Genomic DNA, 19,741 nt, shown 5'->3' on the forward strand with positions numbered 1-19,741 from the left:
GGAACTGGCAACCCACTCCAGTGTTCTTGGCTGGAGAATCCCAGGGACGGGGGAGCCTGGTGGGCTGCCGTCTATGGGGTCGCACAGAGTCGGACACGACTGAAGTGACTCAGCAGCAGCAGCAGCAGCATTATCAACTTTATCTTTTATTTCTTAAAATGCATTTTATATGTTTATTTTCTATTCTTGATATAGCATTCCAATTAAAGTCCATACATACTCATGTCTGTTTTCGTCTTTAGTAAAATATTATCATAATAAAATAGCCGTCTCTTCCCTATGTTTCCATAGCTTGCTGTGCACTTCAATATAGCACTTGTAATGGAAAAAATTATGTTTACAGTTTGTCTTTTATAATAGAGTGAACAAATTGAGAGCAGACATTATCTTTCAATATTGTATCATCAGCACTTAACTAAATTCCAGGTTAGCAATACATGATAAATAAATATTTATTGGACAACTCTTAATAACTTTGATCTTTCAATATTTTTAACTTCAATAAATTCTGTTGAGTTTTTGGCTAAAATAAATATATTCTATCTGGACTTTTGAACATCAGTTCAGTTCAGTCGCTCCATCATGTCTGACTCTTTGTGACCCCACGGACTGCAGCATGACAGGCTTCCCTGTCCATCACCAACTCCTGGAGCTTGCACAAACTCATGCCCACTGAGTCAGTGATGCCATCCAACCATCTCATCCTCTGTCATTCCCTTCTCCTCCTGCCTTCAATCTTTCCCAGCATCAGGGTCTTTTCCAATGAGTCATCTCTTCCCAAGAGGTGGCCAAAGTATTGGAGCTTCAGCTTCACCCTCAATCCTTCCAATGAATACTCAGGACTGATTTCCTCTAGGATGGACTGGTTTGATCTCCTTGCAGTCCAAGGGACTCTCAAGAGTCTTCTCCAACACCACAGTTCAAAAGCATCAATTCTTTGGCACTCAGCTTTCTTTATGGCCTAACTCTCACTTTCATACATGAATACTGGAAAAACCATAGCTTTGACTAGATGGAACTTTGTCAGCAAAGTAATGTCTCTGATTTTTAATATGCTGTCTAGGTTGGCCATAGCTTTTCTTCCCAGGAGCAAGTGTCTTTTAATTTTATGGCTGTACTCACCATCTGCAGTGATTGGAGCCAAAGAAAATAAAGTCTGTCAACTGTTTCCATTATTTCCCCATCTATTTGCCATAAAATGATGGGGCCAGGTGCCATGATCTTAGTTTTTTGAATGTTGAGTTTTAAGCCAGCTTTTTCACTCTCCTCTTTCACTTCAAGAGGCTCTTTAGTACCTCTTCACTTTCTACCATAAGGGTGGTGTCATCTGCATATCTGAGGTTATTGATATTTCTCCCAGCAATCTTGATTCCAGCTTGTGCTTCATCCAGCCCAGCATTTTGCATGATGTACTCTGCATATAAGTTAAATAAGCAGGGTGACAGTATTCAGCCTTGACGTAATTCTTTCCCAATTTGGAACCAGTTCATTGTTCCATGTCCAGTTCTGACTGCTGCTTCTTGACTTGCATACAGATTTCTCATGAGGCAGATAAGGTGGTCTGGTATTCCCATCTCTTTAAGAATTCTCCAGTTTGTTGTGATGCACACAAAGGCTTTGCTGTAGTCAATAAGGCAGAAATAGATGTTTTTCTAGAATTCTCTTGCTTTTTCTGTGATCCAGTGGATGTTGGCCATTTGAGCTCTGGTTCCTCTGCCTTTTCTAAACCCAGATTGAACATCTGGAAGTTCTCAGTTCACATACTGTTGAAGCCTGGCTTGGAGAATTTTGAGCATTACTTTGCTAGCGTGTGAGATGAGTGCAATTGTGCAGTAGTTTGAACATTCTTTGGCATTGCCTTTCTTTGGGATTGGAATGAAAACTGAACTTTTCCAGTCCTGTGACCACTGCTGAGTTTTCCAAATTTGCTGGCATATTGAGTGCAGCACTTTCACAGCATCATCTTTGAGGATTTGAAATAGCTCAACTAGGATTCCATCACCTCCACTAGTTTTGTTCGTAGTGATGCTTCCCAAGGCCTACTTGACTTCACAGTCTTTGATGTCTGGCTGTAGGTGAGTGATCACACCCATATGGTTATCTGGGTCATGATCTTTATATATTCTATCTCAACTTTTCAACATATGGAAAATAAACAGATTACACTTAACTTTTCAACATACACATGATCAAATACATTTATGTACCGTTAAGTATTCACATCTTACTTTTTGCAGAAAGTAAATGAATAATTACATGCTCGGGCAAAATTTTTATCAAGTTAAAAATTACATGAATGTAAAATAAATTTCAAATAGTTTAATCAAGCTGCTGCTGCTGCTGCTGCTAAGTCGCTTCAGTCGTGTCCGACTCTGTGCGACCCCAGAGACGGCAGCCCATCAGGCTCCCCCATCCCTGGGATTCTCCAGGCAAGAACACTGGAGTGGGTTGCCATTTCCTTCTCCAATGCATGAAAGTGAAAAGTGAAAGTGAAGTTGCTCAGTCGTGTCCGACTTAGAGACCCCATGGGCTGCAGCCTACCAGGCTCCTCCACCCATGGGATTTTCCAGGCAAGAGTACTGGAGTGGGGTGCCATTGCCTTCTCCGTTAATCAGGCTAAGTACCACTTTCTAACAACATCTTTGATAACATCATCAATATCTTTAAAAATGGGATAGCAACTGAGCTCTTTAACCTGGGAAAGAACATCCTTTTCAAAATTTAGTATGTGAATGTATAATTTGTCAAGCCAATCTCAGTAAATCAAATTATAAATAAGAAAGGCAGTAATAATTGCCACTATAAACCCAATTTTACATGATAAGTTTTACAGTCAATTGGGAAATACTCAAGTGATCCAGAAAAAAATACCCTGTTTGGTGTTTCTTGTTCTGTTTTGTGATGATTATTTTTAGAATACCATTTTCAAAGTCTTGTTTTAGAAATATCTTCTTTTTTTAAACATGATTAAGATTTATACAGTTTCACACAACAGCAGAAGACAAATTCTATTCAAGTTCCCATTGATTATATACCAGGAGACACTGGAACATATCCACGGACATAAAACAAGGTGCAAAAATTTCATGGTCTAAAGGTATTGAAATCATACAGAGTCTGTTCTCTTATCTCTGTGGAATTGTGTTAAAAATCAATATCAAAAGATATTTGAGAATAATCCACATATTTTTAAGTGCAAAATGACATTTACCAAGAGAGATCTTTGACTTAGCCATTGAAAGCTTCAATAAAGTTAGACTAAATATGAACAGTGGAGAAGGAAATGGCAACCCACTCCAGTAGTCTTGCTGGAGAATGCCATGGACAAAAGAGCCTGGTGGGCTTCAGTCTGTGGGGCTGCAAGAGTCAGATACTACTTAGCAACTAAACCACAGCTACAATCACAAGTATGAATAGAATCCTAGATTTCCAATTTATATTCACTGAAAACTTTGATATATTTCCATTTACTCTGGCATTTAATTTTACTGCTTAAAGTGTGGAAAGCTTGTTATTTTAGCTTTTTAAAAGCCTTTTTGTTTCCCAAAAGTAATTTTTTATTAAAAATTTTTTTGAATAAGACTTGAAGCTTCTAATCCAATTCTGAGAATATAAATACTATGTTGTTTTAAAAAAGCCCAGGAAATTAATATGTGATACAGTATTATTAACTAAAGTACAGATTTTATTCAAATTTCACAAAATTTTATGCTAGTGTCCATTATTTGTTTTCATACCTTATTCAAGATTCCACAATGTATTTAGTTGCATTGGGCAGCTTCAGCTGCTTGCAACAAATTCTGATAAATTCTTTATTCATTTTCATTCTGTTACAAATATTTTCTAATTTTCCTTGTTATGGCTTCTTAGATAAACCCATCATTTAAAAGTGAACATTTAATTTCCAAATACATGGAGTTTTTAAGTGTCTTTGATATTAATTTCTTATTTAAATGCTTTCTTCTCAGAAATATTATCTTCTGGTAATATGCTCCACAGATTCTTTATAAGTATTTTATACTAATTCTTGCTCAGATTTATTGAGACATAAAGCAAACATTTATTTGGCTATTGAAAATAAATGAGCACTAAATTTTTTCACAACTTGCATAATTCCATATGCACTAGATCCTATTCAATCATATGAAAAAGTATTTGTGTAAAAAAAGTGCATCATATACCCATTGGAATGATGAATAAGAAGAATACCAAGAAATGCTAAAATACATTAAGTGAAATGAAAGATGCAAAAGTGCAGGGAGGATAGAATTTCAACTGTGTGACACTGTGTAGGAAAAAGAAAAAAAAGCAAAGGTATCAAGTTATCAATAGTGCTAGCATTGTTGACATCTTTTTTTTTTTTTTTTTGGATCTGTAACAATACAATGTAAAAACACCTGCACACAACCACAAAACAGGAACTTGGCAGCAGGTCCTAAACAGGTAGTAAGATTGAGTGTGGCATGTGCATGTGTGTGAGTGAGGGGCAGGAGGAGAAGGATGAAGGAGGAGACAGAGGCACAGGAATGAGTAGAGAAGGAGGGCAGGGAAGGGTTGGGGGCAGGCTTAGTTGCTGGGTTAGAAATTTCCTGAAGCAGGAAATTTAAAAATGAACTGAATTATGGATCAGAGGAAAGAGAAGCACTTAACTTGCTTTGTTAACATTAGGCTATTATTTCTCTCTACTTTTTTTTTTTTTTTTTCTAATTGGTCATTTCAGTTAGTTGCTAGCAATTATATACATCCTTATAAGGCAAAAGATGCTTACTCCTTGGAAGGAAAGTTATGACCAACCTAGATAGCATATTCCAAAGCAGAGATATTACTTTGCCAACAAAGGTCCGTCTAGTCAAGGCTATGGTTTTTCCAGTGGTCATGTATGGATGTGAGAGTTGGACTGTGAAGAAAGCTGAGCGCCTAAGAATTGATGCTTTTGAACTGTGGTGTTGGAGAGGACTCTTGGAAGTCCCTTGGACTGCAAGGAGATCCAACCAGTCCATCCTAAAGGACACCAGTCCTGGGTGTTCATTGGAAGGACTGATGCTGAGGCTGAAACTCCAATACTTTGGCCACTTCATGCGAAGAGTTGACTCATTGGAAAAGACCCTGATGCTGGGAAAGATAGAAGGCAGGAGGAGAAGGGGACGACAGAGGATGAGATGGCTGGATGGCATCACAGACTTTGTGCACATGAGTTTGGGTGAACTCCGGGAGTTGGTGGTGGACAGGGAGGCCTGGCGTGCTGAGATTCATAGGGTCACAAAGAGTCAGACACAACTGAGGGACTGAACTGAACTGAACTGAAGGCAAAAATGAAAATAATATTCTATATGTCATTTTAGCTGATTTAATACATAGGGTTATGTTTTCCACTAAATTTGTTCTCCCACCAGGGTACCTTTTATGGAGAAATGACAACGTGGCAACTATTATTTAGTCTGGGCATACTTAGACTTAGTGCTTGTAATTTCCCATCAGAGAGCATGTTGATCAGTAAATCCCCAAATTCCTTACCAAGAAATCCCCACCATTAACCACATAGACCAGAATCTGTATTTGTTTATAAAATGTTTGGTTTGCATACAGGGGAATCATAAATGGCTGTGGATCACACAGTCAGTAAGTACATCATTAAAACTCTGGAAACACAGCCTCTGGGCCTGAATTACAGCTCTGCCATTGATAGGTCTGTAATCCTGCTGAAGTTACTTAATGCGTCTTTGTTCTGTTCTCCATACCTGTGAAGTTAAGTACACCTAATAACACTTACAGATTTTCTCTGAGGATAGTAGAAGGAATCCACGGAGCACCTAGTGTAACATCAGCACAAAGTGAAATGTAAACTGTACTTACTGTGATGGAAAAGGGCCTTATATACTCAGAACAAATTTAATATGTGTATATGTATCTATGTTTGTATATAAAGGGAGAGGAGGGGCAATGGAATAAACAGAAAATATAAAAATACAGAGATGTTGAAATACAAAAGTTAATGATGTTTATCATATAGTCTTGCAAATTCTCAAAGATATTATTCACCAGATTTCAGCATTACAGTTATCCATCCCCTATTCTTCCATGGCAAATTCAGTTATCCCAAATTCAAACAAAAATGCCACTACTACTTCAAAACTAATTTAGACAGAAAATACAAGCAAATTTCTGTTTACCATAGCTGTTAATTTTGAGAGTCTAACATTTAGTGAATGTGGTTCCAAGTGCTTCACGTAGATCAATCCAGTGCTCACAAGAGCCCTATCAGAGGAAGTGGTGTTATAATCATCCCTGTCTCACCATTGATCAAACAAGGTACAGAAAGAATAGAAAGCTGTTCACTAGATTTCATTCCTTTGTATGGGTGAGTAATAGTCCATTGTATATATGTACTACATTATTATTTGTAGAGATATGGCTGGACCTTGAGACTTATAGAGAGTGAAGTAAGTCAGAAAGTAAAAACAAATATTGTATATGAAACAAATATCACATATATGTGGAATATAAAAAAATGGTATAGATGATCTTATTTGCAAAACAGAAATAGAGACAGAGATGTAGAGAATAAACATGGACACCAAGTGGGGAAGAGGTGGGTGGCATGAATTGGGAGATTGGGATTGACATAAAATAGGTAACTAATGAGACCCTACTATATAGCTCAGGGAATTCTACTCAGCACTTTATTGTGACTGAAATGGGAAGGAAATACAAAAAAGAGGGGATATATGTATATGTATAGCTGATTCACTTTGCTATACAGTAGTTGGAGAAGGAAATTGCAACCCACTCCAGTGTTCTTGCCTGGAGAATCCCAGGGACGGCGGAGCCTGGTGGGCTGCCGTCTATGGGGTCGCACAGAGTCGGACACGACTGAAGCGACTTAGCAGCAGCAGCAGCAGAAACTAACACAACACTGTAAAGCAATCATACTCCAGTAAAAATTAATTTAGAAAGAAAGCTATTCGCTGGGAGAGCTGACATTTGATACCAAGAAGATTTACTTCTGAGCCTAGTGTATTAATCATTATAATATTTACCTAATAGAATTACTATTTACTTGTATCTTGTAATGTAAGATTTCAAATACTAGGAGAGAAAGTTTAGTGTGGTTCTATAATTATTTACTATGTGACATACATATGGAATTTAAACCACATTTTAATAGATGCTTATTTTCAAATCCAAACGTGGTATATAATTTTACTTGGTCAACAGAATATTTTCCTGCACAATTAATTTAAAGTAGTTAGAATAACATGATACACTCTATTCTAATAATAATAATAAATTTGGACTCCAAAATGTCAAAATTAGTTTTTATATATTTATGAAATAATGATTATGTTTCTATCACTGTTGTGTAAGATTAATACACTGGTATAACATTTAGAAATAACTCAGTAATTATATGACATGCAAAATGATGAAAAAATAAAATTAACTTCTGAAGAGTTTGCAACCATATATATATTACTACAAAATACATTTCTAGGGAAAAGGAATCATTAATGTCTCTGTCCTAAAATATGATTCTAGGCATGTAAATGTCAATTCAGCTGCCTTATAAAACTTAGGAATGAATTTAATAAATGGGTAGATTTTAGAAATGTGAGATAAAAATATTGATTTTACTCTCATGATGTATTATCTCATTTTTTTTAAAACTCACATATGACCTTTCTACATTTTCTACCTTATAGAAGCAGAGCCAGGAGAACAGGGAAAATCCCATTAATAAAACACATCTGAAACTAACACAAAATTGTTAATAAAAATAAATAAATAAAACAGAAAACCACCCAAAACAAACAAAGACACTTAGTCTTTAAGTATATCCAAGGAATGATTGGATTTTTAAACTGACTTTAGTAAATCCATTTAACTTTTTTTTTTTTTCTCCATAGGCTGCATACACATTTGTTATTTTATACCCTTGCCTGTCTTTGCACATTTTCACATATGATCAGGATTCATAAGGGATTCTCTGGTGGCTCAGACAATAAAGAACCTACCTGCAATGTGGGAGACCTGGGTTCGATCCCTGGGTTGGGAAGATCCTCTGGAGAAGGGAATCACAATCCACTCCAGTATTCCTGCCTGAAGAATTTCATGGACAAGAGGAGCTGGCGGGCTACAGTTCATGGGGTTGCAAAGAGTTGGACATGACTGAGAGACTACTCTTTCACTTCCTTTCAGAATTCAAAAATAATGAATATAATAGGTTGCTGAGCATAGATGGGATACATTGGCTTGAGGAGTTGGGCTTAAATGTCTATTTTCAAAAAGCTGAAGCTGATTGTTTGATAGGGAAGCTTCCCATCACAACGTTCATTTGCAGGCAGGTCAAAACCTAAACTGTGTGGACTGTTAAAACCTAAGTTTCTGGGTTTTCAGAAAATGGTCATTTTTCAGGTATGCTTTGGACTCTGGCTCTAAACCATAGACCTAGACATGTTATTAAACAAAGATAGTTCTGGTTATTCACAGAGAAGGAGCACACTGGACGCAGGAAAATATTTGGCTGTGTTGACGGATGACAGTCGATGTTTTCCTTATGTGATTTACAAACAAACTGAAGGCTACTTGATGTCTTTTTTTCCAGCTCATTCTTGGAGCAAAAAGTGTTTCTGGAAGAATCTGCGATTGTTTGTATCAAATTGATCACTAAATCAATCATATAAAGATGAGGAGAGTCAATCAAATCTTATCACATACGGGCAGGCTAAGTCACTTCAGTCATGTCTGACTCTGCAACACAATGGACCCTCCTCTTGTGACCCTCCTCTGTCCATGGGATTCTCCAGGAAAGAATACTAGAGTGGGTTGCCATGCCCTTCTCCAGGGGCATGTCTCTTAAGGGGCCTTCTCTATGTCTCTTAAGTCTCCTGCATTGGCAGGTGGGTTCTTTACCACTAGCGCCACCTTATCACATACACTGCAGCTTGGAAGTACTCTTAGCATCGCAGAGTACTCCGTCAATAAATTAGTTACAATATAAAAATACATCAGCTTTTAAAAAAATGTCTTACGAATCAGTCTTAAAGGAATAATCAGTTACTTTTCCTGGCAGATATCATCATAACTTGTCTTGTTTTAGTCTTTCCCTATAGACCAGGCGGAGGCAAACTGATGCTAGTCCCATCACTGATGCGTTTGGTGGTAGTTAGGGTGGAGGCACAGACTACAGGACAGCGAGGGATATGGGGCCTGACCACCAGCCATGAAAATGTACTTCTTGGGCTCTGAGCCCTATGCTGGGGGAGGACGACCCGTCCTTGTGGCTTGTGAGATTTCCACATCAATGTGAGTTTTGTGGTAGAAAGTTGAAGTGATCTCTGCTCCATTGTCACTTTGGAAGATACATGGAGCAACTAGAAAGCAGAAAAGTACTCTCTGGTGTGTAACCTCAGCTCCAGTTAGAATATAAGAGTCCCAGTGCAAAAATAATGATCAAGGAAACATATGTATTTGTAACATGCACTTCAAACTCTGAATTTGACCTCATTGCAAGATAAGCAATCTTTGGGTCTAATATTATGGAAGCATTTTTTCTGATTGTTTGGTTATTCAATTCTGGTGACTGGTAATTTGGTATGTAAAGAATGATACATTTTGATATTTGGCAAAACTAATACAATTTTGTAAAGTTTAAAAAAAAATAAACTTATGCTTCAAAAAAAAAAAAAAAAGAATGATAAAATAGATGAAAACAGATATTGTTTCTCTGAATATCTCCAGCCTTAGCTATCTTCCATGGAAATGAAGCTTTCTTAAAAATGTTCATTTTACTTATGCTTGTACTAAGTCTGCATGTTTATTTGCTCATTTCAAAATTTTATAGTCATAGATAGTACTTACCTACTGTGTACAAATACAACACAAACACATGGTTGTCAATCTTTGTCACTCTGTACCTTAGTCAAGGCTATGGTTTTTCCAGTGAGAGTTGGACTATAGAGAAAGCTGAGCACCGAAGAATTGATGCTTTTGAACTGTGGTGTTGGAGAAGACTTTTGAGAGTCCCTTGGACTGCAAGGAGATCCAACCGGTCAGTCCTATAGGAAATCAGTCCTGAATATTCATTGGAAGGACTGATGTTGAAGCTGAAACTCCAATACTTTGGCCACCTGATGCGAAGAGCTGACTCATTGGAAAAGACCTTGATGCTGGGAAAGATTAAGGGCAAGGGGAGAAGGGGACGACAGAGGATAAGATGGTTGGATGGCATCACTGACTCAATGGACATGAGTCTGGGTAAACCCCAGGAGTTGGTGATGCACAGGGAGGCCTGGCGTGCTGTGGTTCATGGGGTCGCAAAGAATTAGACACAACTGAGGACCGAACTGAACTGAACCTTAGTCTGGAACCTATAAGCAAGAATTTGATTGGAATCTTTGACTTTTCTTTCATTAATAACTGCTGCTGCTGCTAAGTCACTTCAGTCGTGTCCGACTCTGTGTGATCCCACAGACGGCAGCCACCAGGCTCCCCCGTCCCTGGGATTCTCCAGGCAAGAACACTGGAGTGGGTTGCCATTTCCTTCTCCAATGAAAGTGAAAAGTGAAAGGGGAAGTCGCTCAGTCGTGCCCGACTCTTAGCGACCCCATGGACTGCAGCCCACCAGGCTCCTCCATCCATGGGAGTTTCCAGGCAAAGTACTGGAGTGGGGTGCCATTGTCTTCAACTATGAAAGATCTAATTGGAAAATCTCATAAGTCAAATCTTAAAGTATTACTGGCAATAACATTCCTTTATTATTCCAAAACCGCCTTTTATTTTTACTACTTCACCAGTTTCATAGAACCTTTGTGATATATTAAATATGAGAAAATGGGGCTTTATTGTAAAAAATACATATGTTTATTTTTACAGAATAGGCAGCTTTCAAGAAAATTTTACTAAATGCATTCTGGATGCTAATGGACACCTACTAAAAGAAGTGATTCTAAAATATTTTATTCTGAGTGCCCAATAGCAATTCAGTATTTTATTCAAGAAAGTAAAAATAGAATGGAACAGCAAAATATAAGCATGGTAAAAGTATGCTCTTCTGTGGCCTTTTCTTTGGAGGCATGTAGAAACATGGGCAAAGCCTCAGAACTAGAGACTGTTGGTGGTAATGACTGAGGATTGAGGGGTATGGAAATCTCACAAGGATGTCAGCAGTTTTTGCTATAACTCAGAGTACTCTTGCCTGGAAAATCCCATGGACGGAGGAGTCTGGTAGGCTGCAGTCCATGAGGTCACTAAGAGTCAGACACGACTGAGCGACTTCACTTACACTTTCCACTTTCATGCATCGGAGAAGGAAATGGCAACCCACTCCAGTGTTCTTGCCTGGAGAATCCCAGGGACGGGGGAGCCTGGTAGGAGGCCGTCTGTGGGGTCGCACAGAGTTGGACACGACTGAAGTGACTTAACAGCAGCAGCAGCGGCGGCAGAGAAGCCGAAAGACTAACACATACAGTTCAAAGCGTTTAAAAACAGGCCTTTTCCCCTCTTTCTTTCGTCACAGGATTACAGAGTGAATATTTTTCTTCGTCAGAAATGGAACGACCCGCGTCTTGCATACAGTGAATACCCTGATGACTCCTTAGACCTAGACCCTTCCATGTTGGATTCCATTTGGAAACCTGATTTGTTCTTTGCCAATGAAAAGGGAGCCAACTTTCATGAAGTGACTACAGACAACAAATTGTTACGGATTTTCAAGAATGGGAATGTTCTTTATTCAATAAGGTGAGCATTTCAGGGAAACAGAGTAGTGGTTTGTTTGTTTTTTAGCTTTTAGTGAGTGTTTTGAAATGTTTGAGTAAGTGCTTTCATTGTTCCACTTAAGTTCCTATGATATATCATTTCCCAAATATATTTAATCAACTTTAAGACACCAAATTCCAGATCCAGGAACTATATGAGTGATTCTTGGAAATCCACTTTTTAAAATAAATGGCCTGGGTTCTTACATCAGCCAAATTGGTGGGTGGTTTAAAGGTAAATTGAATGTAGTTTGAATCATATGTTGTGATTACATTTTTATGTATGCATACTTCCTTTAAATATTTATACAGGAGGTAATATTTAGGTTTGCTTCTCTGGGATCCATTTCCCATAAATTATTTATCAGGTGTATGTATTTTTTAAAGATGTCCTTGAACTTCTGTGGTCAATCTTTAGAAAAAGATCTAATTTACATTTTGGTTATTTACTATACATTTCTCCGAAGACCATGTAGCCTTTCAAAGCTAATACCAAAATATAGCAATAATATCAAAATATAAACATTAATAGTAACATTTCTTGACAGTTGAACTTTGAAACTCATTCAAATTCAGCTTTGCTATTTATACCTAATATCAAATAGGTATAAATTCAGTAAATAGGTACTTACACTAATCTACCTGAAGAATTGTGCTCCATATGAAAAAAATTCTAAAATAAAATGACTGTCTTATTTAATTTTATCTTAATTTACCTCAATTTTCTTAAATTAATTTATCTTAATTTTCTCTTAATTTATCTTGATTTTCCATAATTAGTTTTAGTGACTTAGTTAATTTTTTTTTGAAAAGAACAGAAGGTTAGGATCAGAATTCATATCATATTTCTCAGAAGACACAATATACTCTATTTATAGCAATAGTCAATTTCTTCAAAAATATGTGTATCACCAGTAACATATTTTAAAAGTGTCAAGGTAAACTAGGCATTGGATCTATAGCCTGAAAGTTAATTCCTTAGATTTTTACCTCTCTATTTTCTATTTTTTAACTTTTCTTCTCACCAGGAATGGGTATATTTGATTTTGAGTTCATCTGCCCAATATCAGGGATAGTTGTTATTTTTTCCATGAAATAATATATAATAGAAATAGCAGGAATGAAAATTTAATCTTAGTACCTTAGTGATTTTGAAAACATTTTTATACAAAGCTGTTTTGTAAATCATGCTAATTCTTTATCTCAATATATATATGATTTTCATATTTTTTATTCCATGTTAAAAGAGGAAAGAACTAGTGAACTCTAAGAATAATAAAATTACACATTCTAAACAACAGAAACGATAGACTGGGGGCCAGTGGAGGACAGAGCCTTAGGGACCTGTGGCAGTATAACAAATGATCTAACATTCGTGTCATTGGAGTCTCAGGTGGAGACAGAGAATAAGGTATAGAGCTGCAAAAAATATTAAAGGAATTAATGGCTGAAATGTATATATTTTGCAAAAGGCATAGATCTACAAATTCAAGATACTGCCTAAATCCCAAAGATATTAATACCAAATCACATCACACGCAAACTTCTGAAAACTAAATAAAAATACAGATAATATCGAGAGCAACAAAACCTTACCTGTAGGGGAAAACAATTGAAATGATAGCTAATTTCTGATCAGAAATCATAGAAACCAAAAAAGAAGACATGCATTTTCAAGTGCTGAAAGAAAGGAACTGGTATCCCTGGAATCTTGTTGTTTAGTTGCTCACTTGTGTCTGACTCTTGAGGACTCCATGGACTGCAGCACACTAGGCTTCCTTTTCTCCTGGAGCCTGCTCAAACTCCTGTTCATTGAGTTGATGATGCCATCCAACCATCTCATCCTCTGCCACCCTCTTCTCCTGCCCTCAGTCTTTCCTTTCATCAGGGTCTTTTCCAGTCAGTCAGCTCCTTGCATCAGGTGGTCAAAGTACTGGAACTTCAGCTTCACTATCAGTTCTTCCAATGAATATTCACAGTTGATTTTCTTTAGGATTAACTGGTTTGATCTCTCTGCTATCCAAGGACTCTCAAGAGTCTTCTTCAGCACCACAATTCAAAAGCATGAATTTTCAGTGCTCAGTCTTCGCTATGCCCCAACTCACACCCATAGATAACTACTGGAAAATTCATAAGTTTGACTATACGGACCTTTGTACCTGGTGAAGGGCTTCCTGGCGACTCAGTTGGTAAAGAGTCTGCCTGCAATGTGGGAGAGCTGGGTTCCATCCTGAGGTCGGAAGATCCCTGGAGAAGGAAATGGCAGCCCATTCCAGTATTCTTGCCTGAGAATTCCATGGATAGAGGAGCCTGGTGTCAAAAAGAGTTGGACACGACTGAGTAACTAACACTTTCACTTTCACCTGGTGAAAATATCTTTTAGGAATGAAGGGGGAATTGAGACATTCTTGGATAAAGGAAATTCAGAGAATTTGTCACAAATAGACCTCATGGCACTGCTGCTGCTAAGGCATGTCAGTCATGTCCGACTCTGTGGGACCCCACCAGGCTCCTCTGTCCCTGGGTTTCTCCAGCCAAGAATACTGGACTGGGTTGCCATTTCCTTCTCCAATGCATAAAAGTGAAAAGTGAAAGTGAATCGCTTAGTTGTGTCTGACTCTTCACGACCCCATGGACTGTAGCCTACCAGGCTCCCTCCGTCCATGGGATTTTCCAGGCAAGAGTACTGGGTGGGTTGCCATTGCCTTCTTCCCCTCATGGCATTAGTGGTAAAGAATCCGCCTGCCAATGCTGGAGATGTAGGAGAAGCGAGTTCGATCTCTGGGTTAGGAAGATCCCTTGGAGGAAGGCACTTCAACCCACTCCAGAATTCTGGCCTAGAGAATCCCATGGACAGAGGAGCCTGATGTGTCACAGTCCATAGCGTTGCAAAGAGAGTGGGACACGACATGACTGAAGTGACTTAGCAGGCAGGTAGGTGGGCAGACCTCCCCTGAAAGCACAGCTAAAGGAAGTTTTCTAAACAGAAAGGAACCAATAAGAGAAGAAACACTGAAGCATCAAGAAAGAAGAAAGGAAACTGTCATCAGAAATATGAGCAAATATAATAGACTTTTCTTCTCCTCTTGAATTTTCTAAATTATGCTTGACAGTTGAAGCAGGAATTATAACATTGGTGTAAGGGAAAATGCCAAATAAGAAATAAGAGAACTTTTTATAATTACATTGGCAGAAATTAATGAGATATAATATTTAGTGCTGTCTAATACCCTTTTGTAGGCAGATGACTTTGTAAAATGATTTGTTGGGTTATAGAAAAATGTAAAATACATTTATCCTTCAACCCAACAATGCTGCTTCTAGGAATTTATGTTATTTATGTGTTCATGTGTACAACAAGACACATTTACAAAGATACACACTGTACCACTGAAACAACAACAAAAGACCCTGTATATTCGCTAATGAGAACAAGGCAGAACAAAATGATAGCCCCAAATCATGAAATACTCTGCAGGATCTAGAGCTAAATGTATTCATAAGAAAATGCCTTCAAAATATCCTTAGGGTTAGAAATGTTTCATGCTTATTTTTGTTTAAAACATTCTCTATATGTAAGCATAAAAGTGTATGTAAAAATACACATATATCTGGGGGGAGTTGGACAAACTGGGAGAGCAGTATTGACATATATACACTTACCATATACATGGATAAAGTAAGTAGCTAGTGGGAAGCTGCTGTATAGCACAGGGAGCTCAGCTCCATGCACTGTGATGACCTAGAGGGCTGGGGTGGGGGAATGGGAGGAGGCTCCAGAGGGAAGGGATGCATGTATACATATGGCTGACTCGTGTTGTTGTACAGCAGAAACCAACACAACACCGTAAAGCAATTATCCTCCAGTTACAAAAAACAAATTAACATTGTTCTCTTAACTGAAAAAAAAAGTAAATAAAATATAAAAAATACACACATATCTAATTCCATACAAGAAGTTCAGAAGGATACCCACAATTTGTTAAAAATAACCAATTATGGAAAAGAACCTTAGAATTTAGGTAAAAAAGAATGATAAAATAGATGAAAACAGATATTGTTTCTCTGAATATCTCAGCCTTAGCTATCTTCCATGGAAATGAAGCTTTCTTAAAATGTTCATTTTACTTATGCTTGTACTAAGTCTGCATGTTTATTTGCTCATTTCAAAATTTTATAGTCATAGATAGTACTTACCTACTGTGTACAAATACAACACAAACACATGGTTGTCAATCTTTGTCACTCTGTACCTTAGTCAAGGCTATGGTTTTTCCAGTGAGAGTTGGACTATAGAAAGCTGAGCACCGAAGAATTGATGCTTTTGAACTGTGGTGTTGGAGAAGACTTTTGAGAGTCCCTTGGACTGCAAGGAGAGATCAACCGGTCAGTCCTATAGGAAATCAGTCCTGAATATTCATTGGAAGGACTGATGTTGAAGCTGAAACTCAATACTTTGGCCACCTGATGCGAAAGAGCTGACTCATTGGAAAAGACCTTGATGCTGGGAAAGATTAAGGGCAAGGGGAGAAGGGGACGACAGAGGATAAGATGGTTGGATGGCATCACTGACTCAATGGACATGAGTCTGGGTAAACCCCAGGAGTTGGTGATGCACAGGGAGGCCTGGCGTGCTGTGGTTCATGGGGGTGTAAAGAATTAGACACAACTGAGGACCGAACTGAACTGAACCTTAGTCTGGAACCTATAAGCAAGAATTTGATTGGAATCTTTGACTTTTCTTTCATTAATAACTGCTGCTGCTGCTAAGTCACTTCAGTCGTGTCCGACTCTGTGTGATCCCACAGACGGCAGCCACCAGGCTCCCCCGTCCCTGGGATTCTCCAGGCAAGAACACTGGAGTGGGTTGCCATTTCCTTCTCCAATGAAAGTGAAAAGTGAAAGGGGAAGTCGCTCAGTCGTGCCCGACTCTTAGCGACCCCATGGACTGCAGCCCACCAGGCTCCTCCATCCATGGGAGTTTCCAGGCAAAGTACTGGAGTGGGGTGCCATTGTCTTCAACTATGAAAGATCTAATTGGAAAATCTCATAAGTCAAATCTTAAAGTATTACTGGCAATAACATTCCTTTATTATTCCAAAACCGCCTTTTATTTTTACTACTTCACCAGTTTCATAGAACCTTTGTGATATATTAAATATGAGAAAATGGGGCTTTATTGTAAAAAATACATATGTTTATTTTTACAGAATAGGCAGCTTTCAAGAAAATTTTACTAAATGCATTCTGGATGCTAATGGACACCTACTAAAAGAAGTGATTCTAAAATATTTTATTCTGAGTGCCCAATAGCAATTCAGTATTTTATTCAAGAAAGTAAAAATAGAATGGAACAGCAAAATATAAGCATGGTAAAGTATGCTCTTCTGTGGCCTTTTCTTTGGAGGCATGTAGAAACATGGGCAAAGCCTCAGAACTAGAGACTGTTGGTGGTAATGACTGAGGATTGAGGGGTATGGAAATCTCACAAGGATGTCAGCAGTTTTTGCTATAACTCAGAGTACTCTTGCCTGGAAAATCCCATGGACGGAGGAGTCTGGTAGGCTGCAGTCCATGAGGTCACTAAGAGTCAGACACGACTGGCGACTTCACTTACACTTTCCACTTTCATGCATCGGAGAAGGAAATGGCAACCCACTCCAGTGTTCTTGCCTGGGAGAATCCCAGGGACAGGGAGCCTGGTAGGAGGCCGTCTGTGGGTCGCACAGAGTTGGACACGACTGAAGTGACTTAACAGCAGCAGCAGCGGCGGCAGAGAAGCCGAAAGACTAACACATACAGTTCAAAGCGTTTAAAAACAGGCCTTTTCCCCTCTTTCTTTCGTCACAGGATTACAGAGTGAATATTTTTCTTCGTCAGAAATGGAACGACCCGCGTCTTGCATACAGTGAATACCCTGATGACTCCTTAGACCTAGACCCTTCCATGTTGGATTCCATTTGGAAACCTGATTTGTTCTTTGCCAATGAAAAGGGAGCCAACTTTCATGAAGTGACTACAGACAACAAATTGTTACGGATTTTCAAGAATGGGAATGTTCTTTATTCAATAAGGTGAGCATTTCAGGGAAACAGAGTAGTGGTTTGTTTGTTTTTTAGCTTTTAGTGAGTGTTTTGAAATGTTTGAGTAAGTGCTTTCATTGTTCCACTTAAGTTCCTATGATATATCATTTCCCAAATATATTTAATCAACTTTAAGACACCAAATTCCAGATCCAGGAACTATATGAGTGATTCTTGGAAATCCACTTTTTAAAATAAATGGCCTGGATTCTTACATCAGCCAAATTGGTGGGTGGTTTTAAAGGTAAATTGAATGTAGTTTGAATCATATGTTGTGATTACATTTTTTTATGTATGCATACTTCCTTTAAATATTTATACAGGAGGTAATATTTAGGTTTGCTTCTCTGGGATCCATTTCCCATAAATTATTTATCAGGTGTATGTATTTTTTAAAGATGTCCTTGAACTTCTGTGGTCAATCTTTAGAAAAAGATCTAATTTACATTTTGGTTATTTACTATACATTTCTCCGAAGACCATGTAGCCTTTCAAAGCTAATACCAAAATATAGCAATAATATCAAAATATAAACATTAATAGTAACATTTCTTGACAGTTGAACTTTGAAACTCATTCAAATTCAGCTTTGCTATTTATACCTAATATCAAATAGGTATAAATTCAGTAAATAGGTACTTACACTAATCTACCTGAAGAATTGTGCTCCATATGAAAAAATTCTAAAATAAAATGACTGTCTTATTTAATTTTATCTTAATTTACCTCAATTTTCTTAAATTAATTTATCTTAATTTTCTCTTAATTTATCTTGATTTTCCATAATTAGTTTTAGTGACTTAGTTAATTTTTTTTTTGAAAAGAACAGAAGGTTAGGATCAGAATTCATATCATATTTCTCAGAAGACACAATATACTCTATTTATAGCAATAGTCAATTGCTTCAAAAATATGTGTATCACCAGTAACATATTTTAAAAGTGTCAAGGTAAACTAGGCATTGGATCTATAGCCTGAAAGTTAATTCCTTAGATTTTACCTCTCTATTTTCTATTTTTTAACTTTTCTTCTCACCAGGAATGGGTATATTTGATTTTGAGTTCATCTGCCCAATATCAGGGATAGTTGTTATTTTTTCCATGAAATAATATATAATAGAAATAGCAGGAATGAAAATTTAATCTTAGTACCTTAGTGATTTTGAAAACATTTTTATACAAAGCTGTTTTTGTAAATCATGCTAATTCTTTATCTCAATATATATATGATTTTCATATTTTTTATTCCATGTTAAAAGAGGAAAGAACTAGTGAACTCTAAGAATAATAAAATTACACATTCTAAACAACAGAAACGATAGACTGGGGGCCAGTGGAGGACAGAGCCTTAGGGACCTGTGGCAGTATAACAAATGATCTAACATTCGTGTCATTGGAGTCTCAGGTGGAGACAGAGAATAAGGTATAGAGCTGCAAAAAATATTAAAGGAATTAATGGCTGAAATGTATATATTTTGCAAAAGGCATAGATCTACAAATTCAAGATACTGCCTAAATCCCAAAGATATTAATACCAAATCACATCACACGCAAACTTCTGAAAACTAAATAAAAATACAGATAATATCGAGAGCAACAAAACCTTACCTGTAGGGGAAAAACAATTGAAATGATAGCTAATTTCTGATCAGAAATCATAGAAACCAAAAAGAAGACATGCATTTTTCAAGTGCTGAAAGAAAGGAACTGGTATCCCTGGAATCTTGTTGTTTAGTTGCTCACTTGTGTCTGACTCTTGAGGACTCCATGGACTGCAGCACACTAGGCTTCCTTTTCTCCTGGAGCCTGCTCAAACTCCTGTTCATTGAGTTGATGATGCCATCCAACCATCTCATCCTCTGCCACCCTCTTCTCCTGCCCTCAGTCTTTCCTTTCATCAGGG

The 19,741-nt window shown here is 37.6% G+C and overlaps 1 protein-coding gene across 2 annotated transcripts in view; it reads left to right on the forward strand.

The window, feature by feature from the left end:
* Positions 1–19,741, forward strand: part of GLRA3 (glycine receptor alpha 3) — a 201,029-nt gene that overhangs the window by 89,967 nt on the left and 91,321 nt on the right. For both annotated transcript variants that reach the window (XM_005892179.2, XM_005892180.2), the window contains exon 4: positions 11,516–11,739. In XM_005892179.2, the coding sequence (XP_005892241.1) occupies positions 11,516–11,739 (224 nt within the window). The remainder of the gene's footprint in view (positions 1–11,515; positions 11,740–19,741) is intronic.

This window comes from Bos mutus, chromosome 8, assembly GCF_027580195.1.
Source record: "Bos mutus isolate GX-2022 chromosome 8, NWIPB_WYAK_1.1, whole genome shotgun sequence".
NCBI classification, from domain to species: domain Eukaryota; kingdom Metazoa; phylum Chordata; class Mammalia; order Artiodactyla; family Bovidae; genus Bos; species Bos mutus.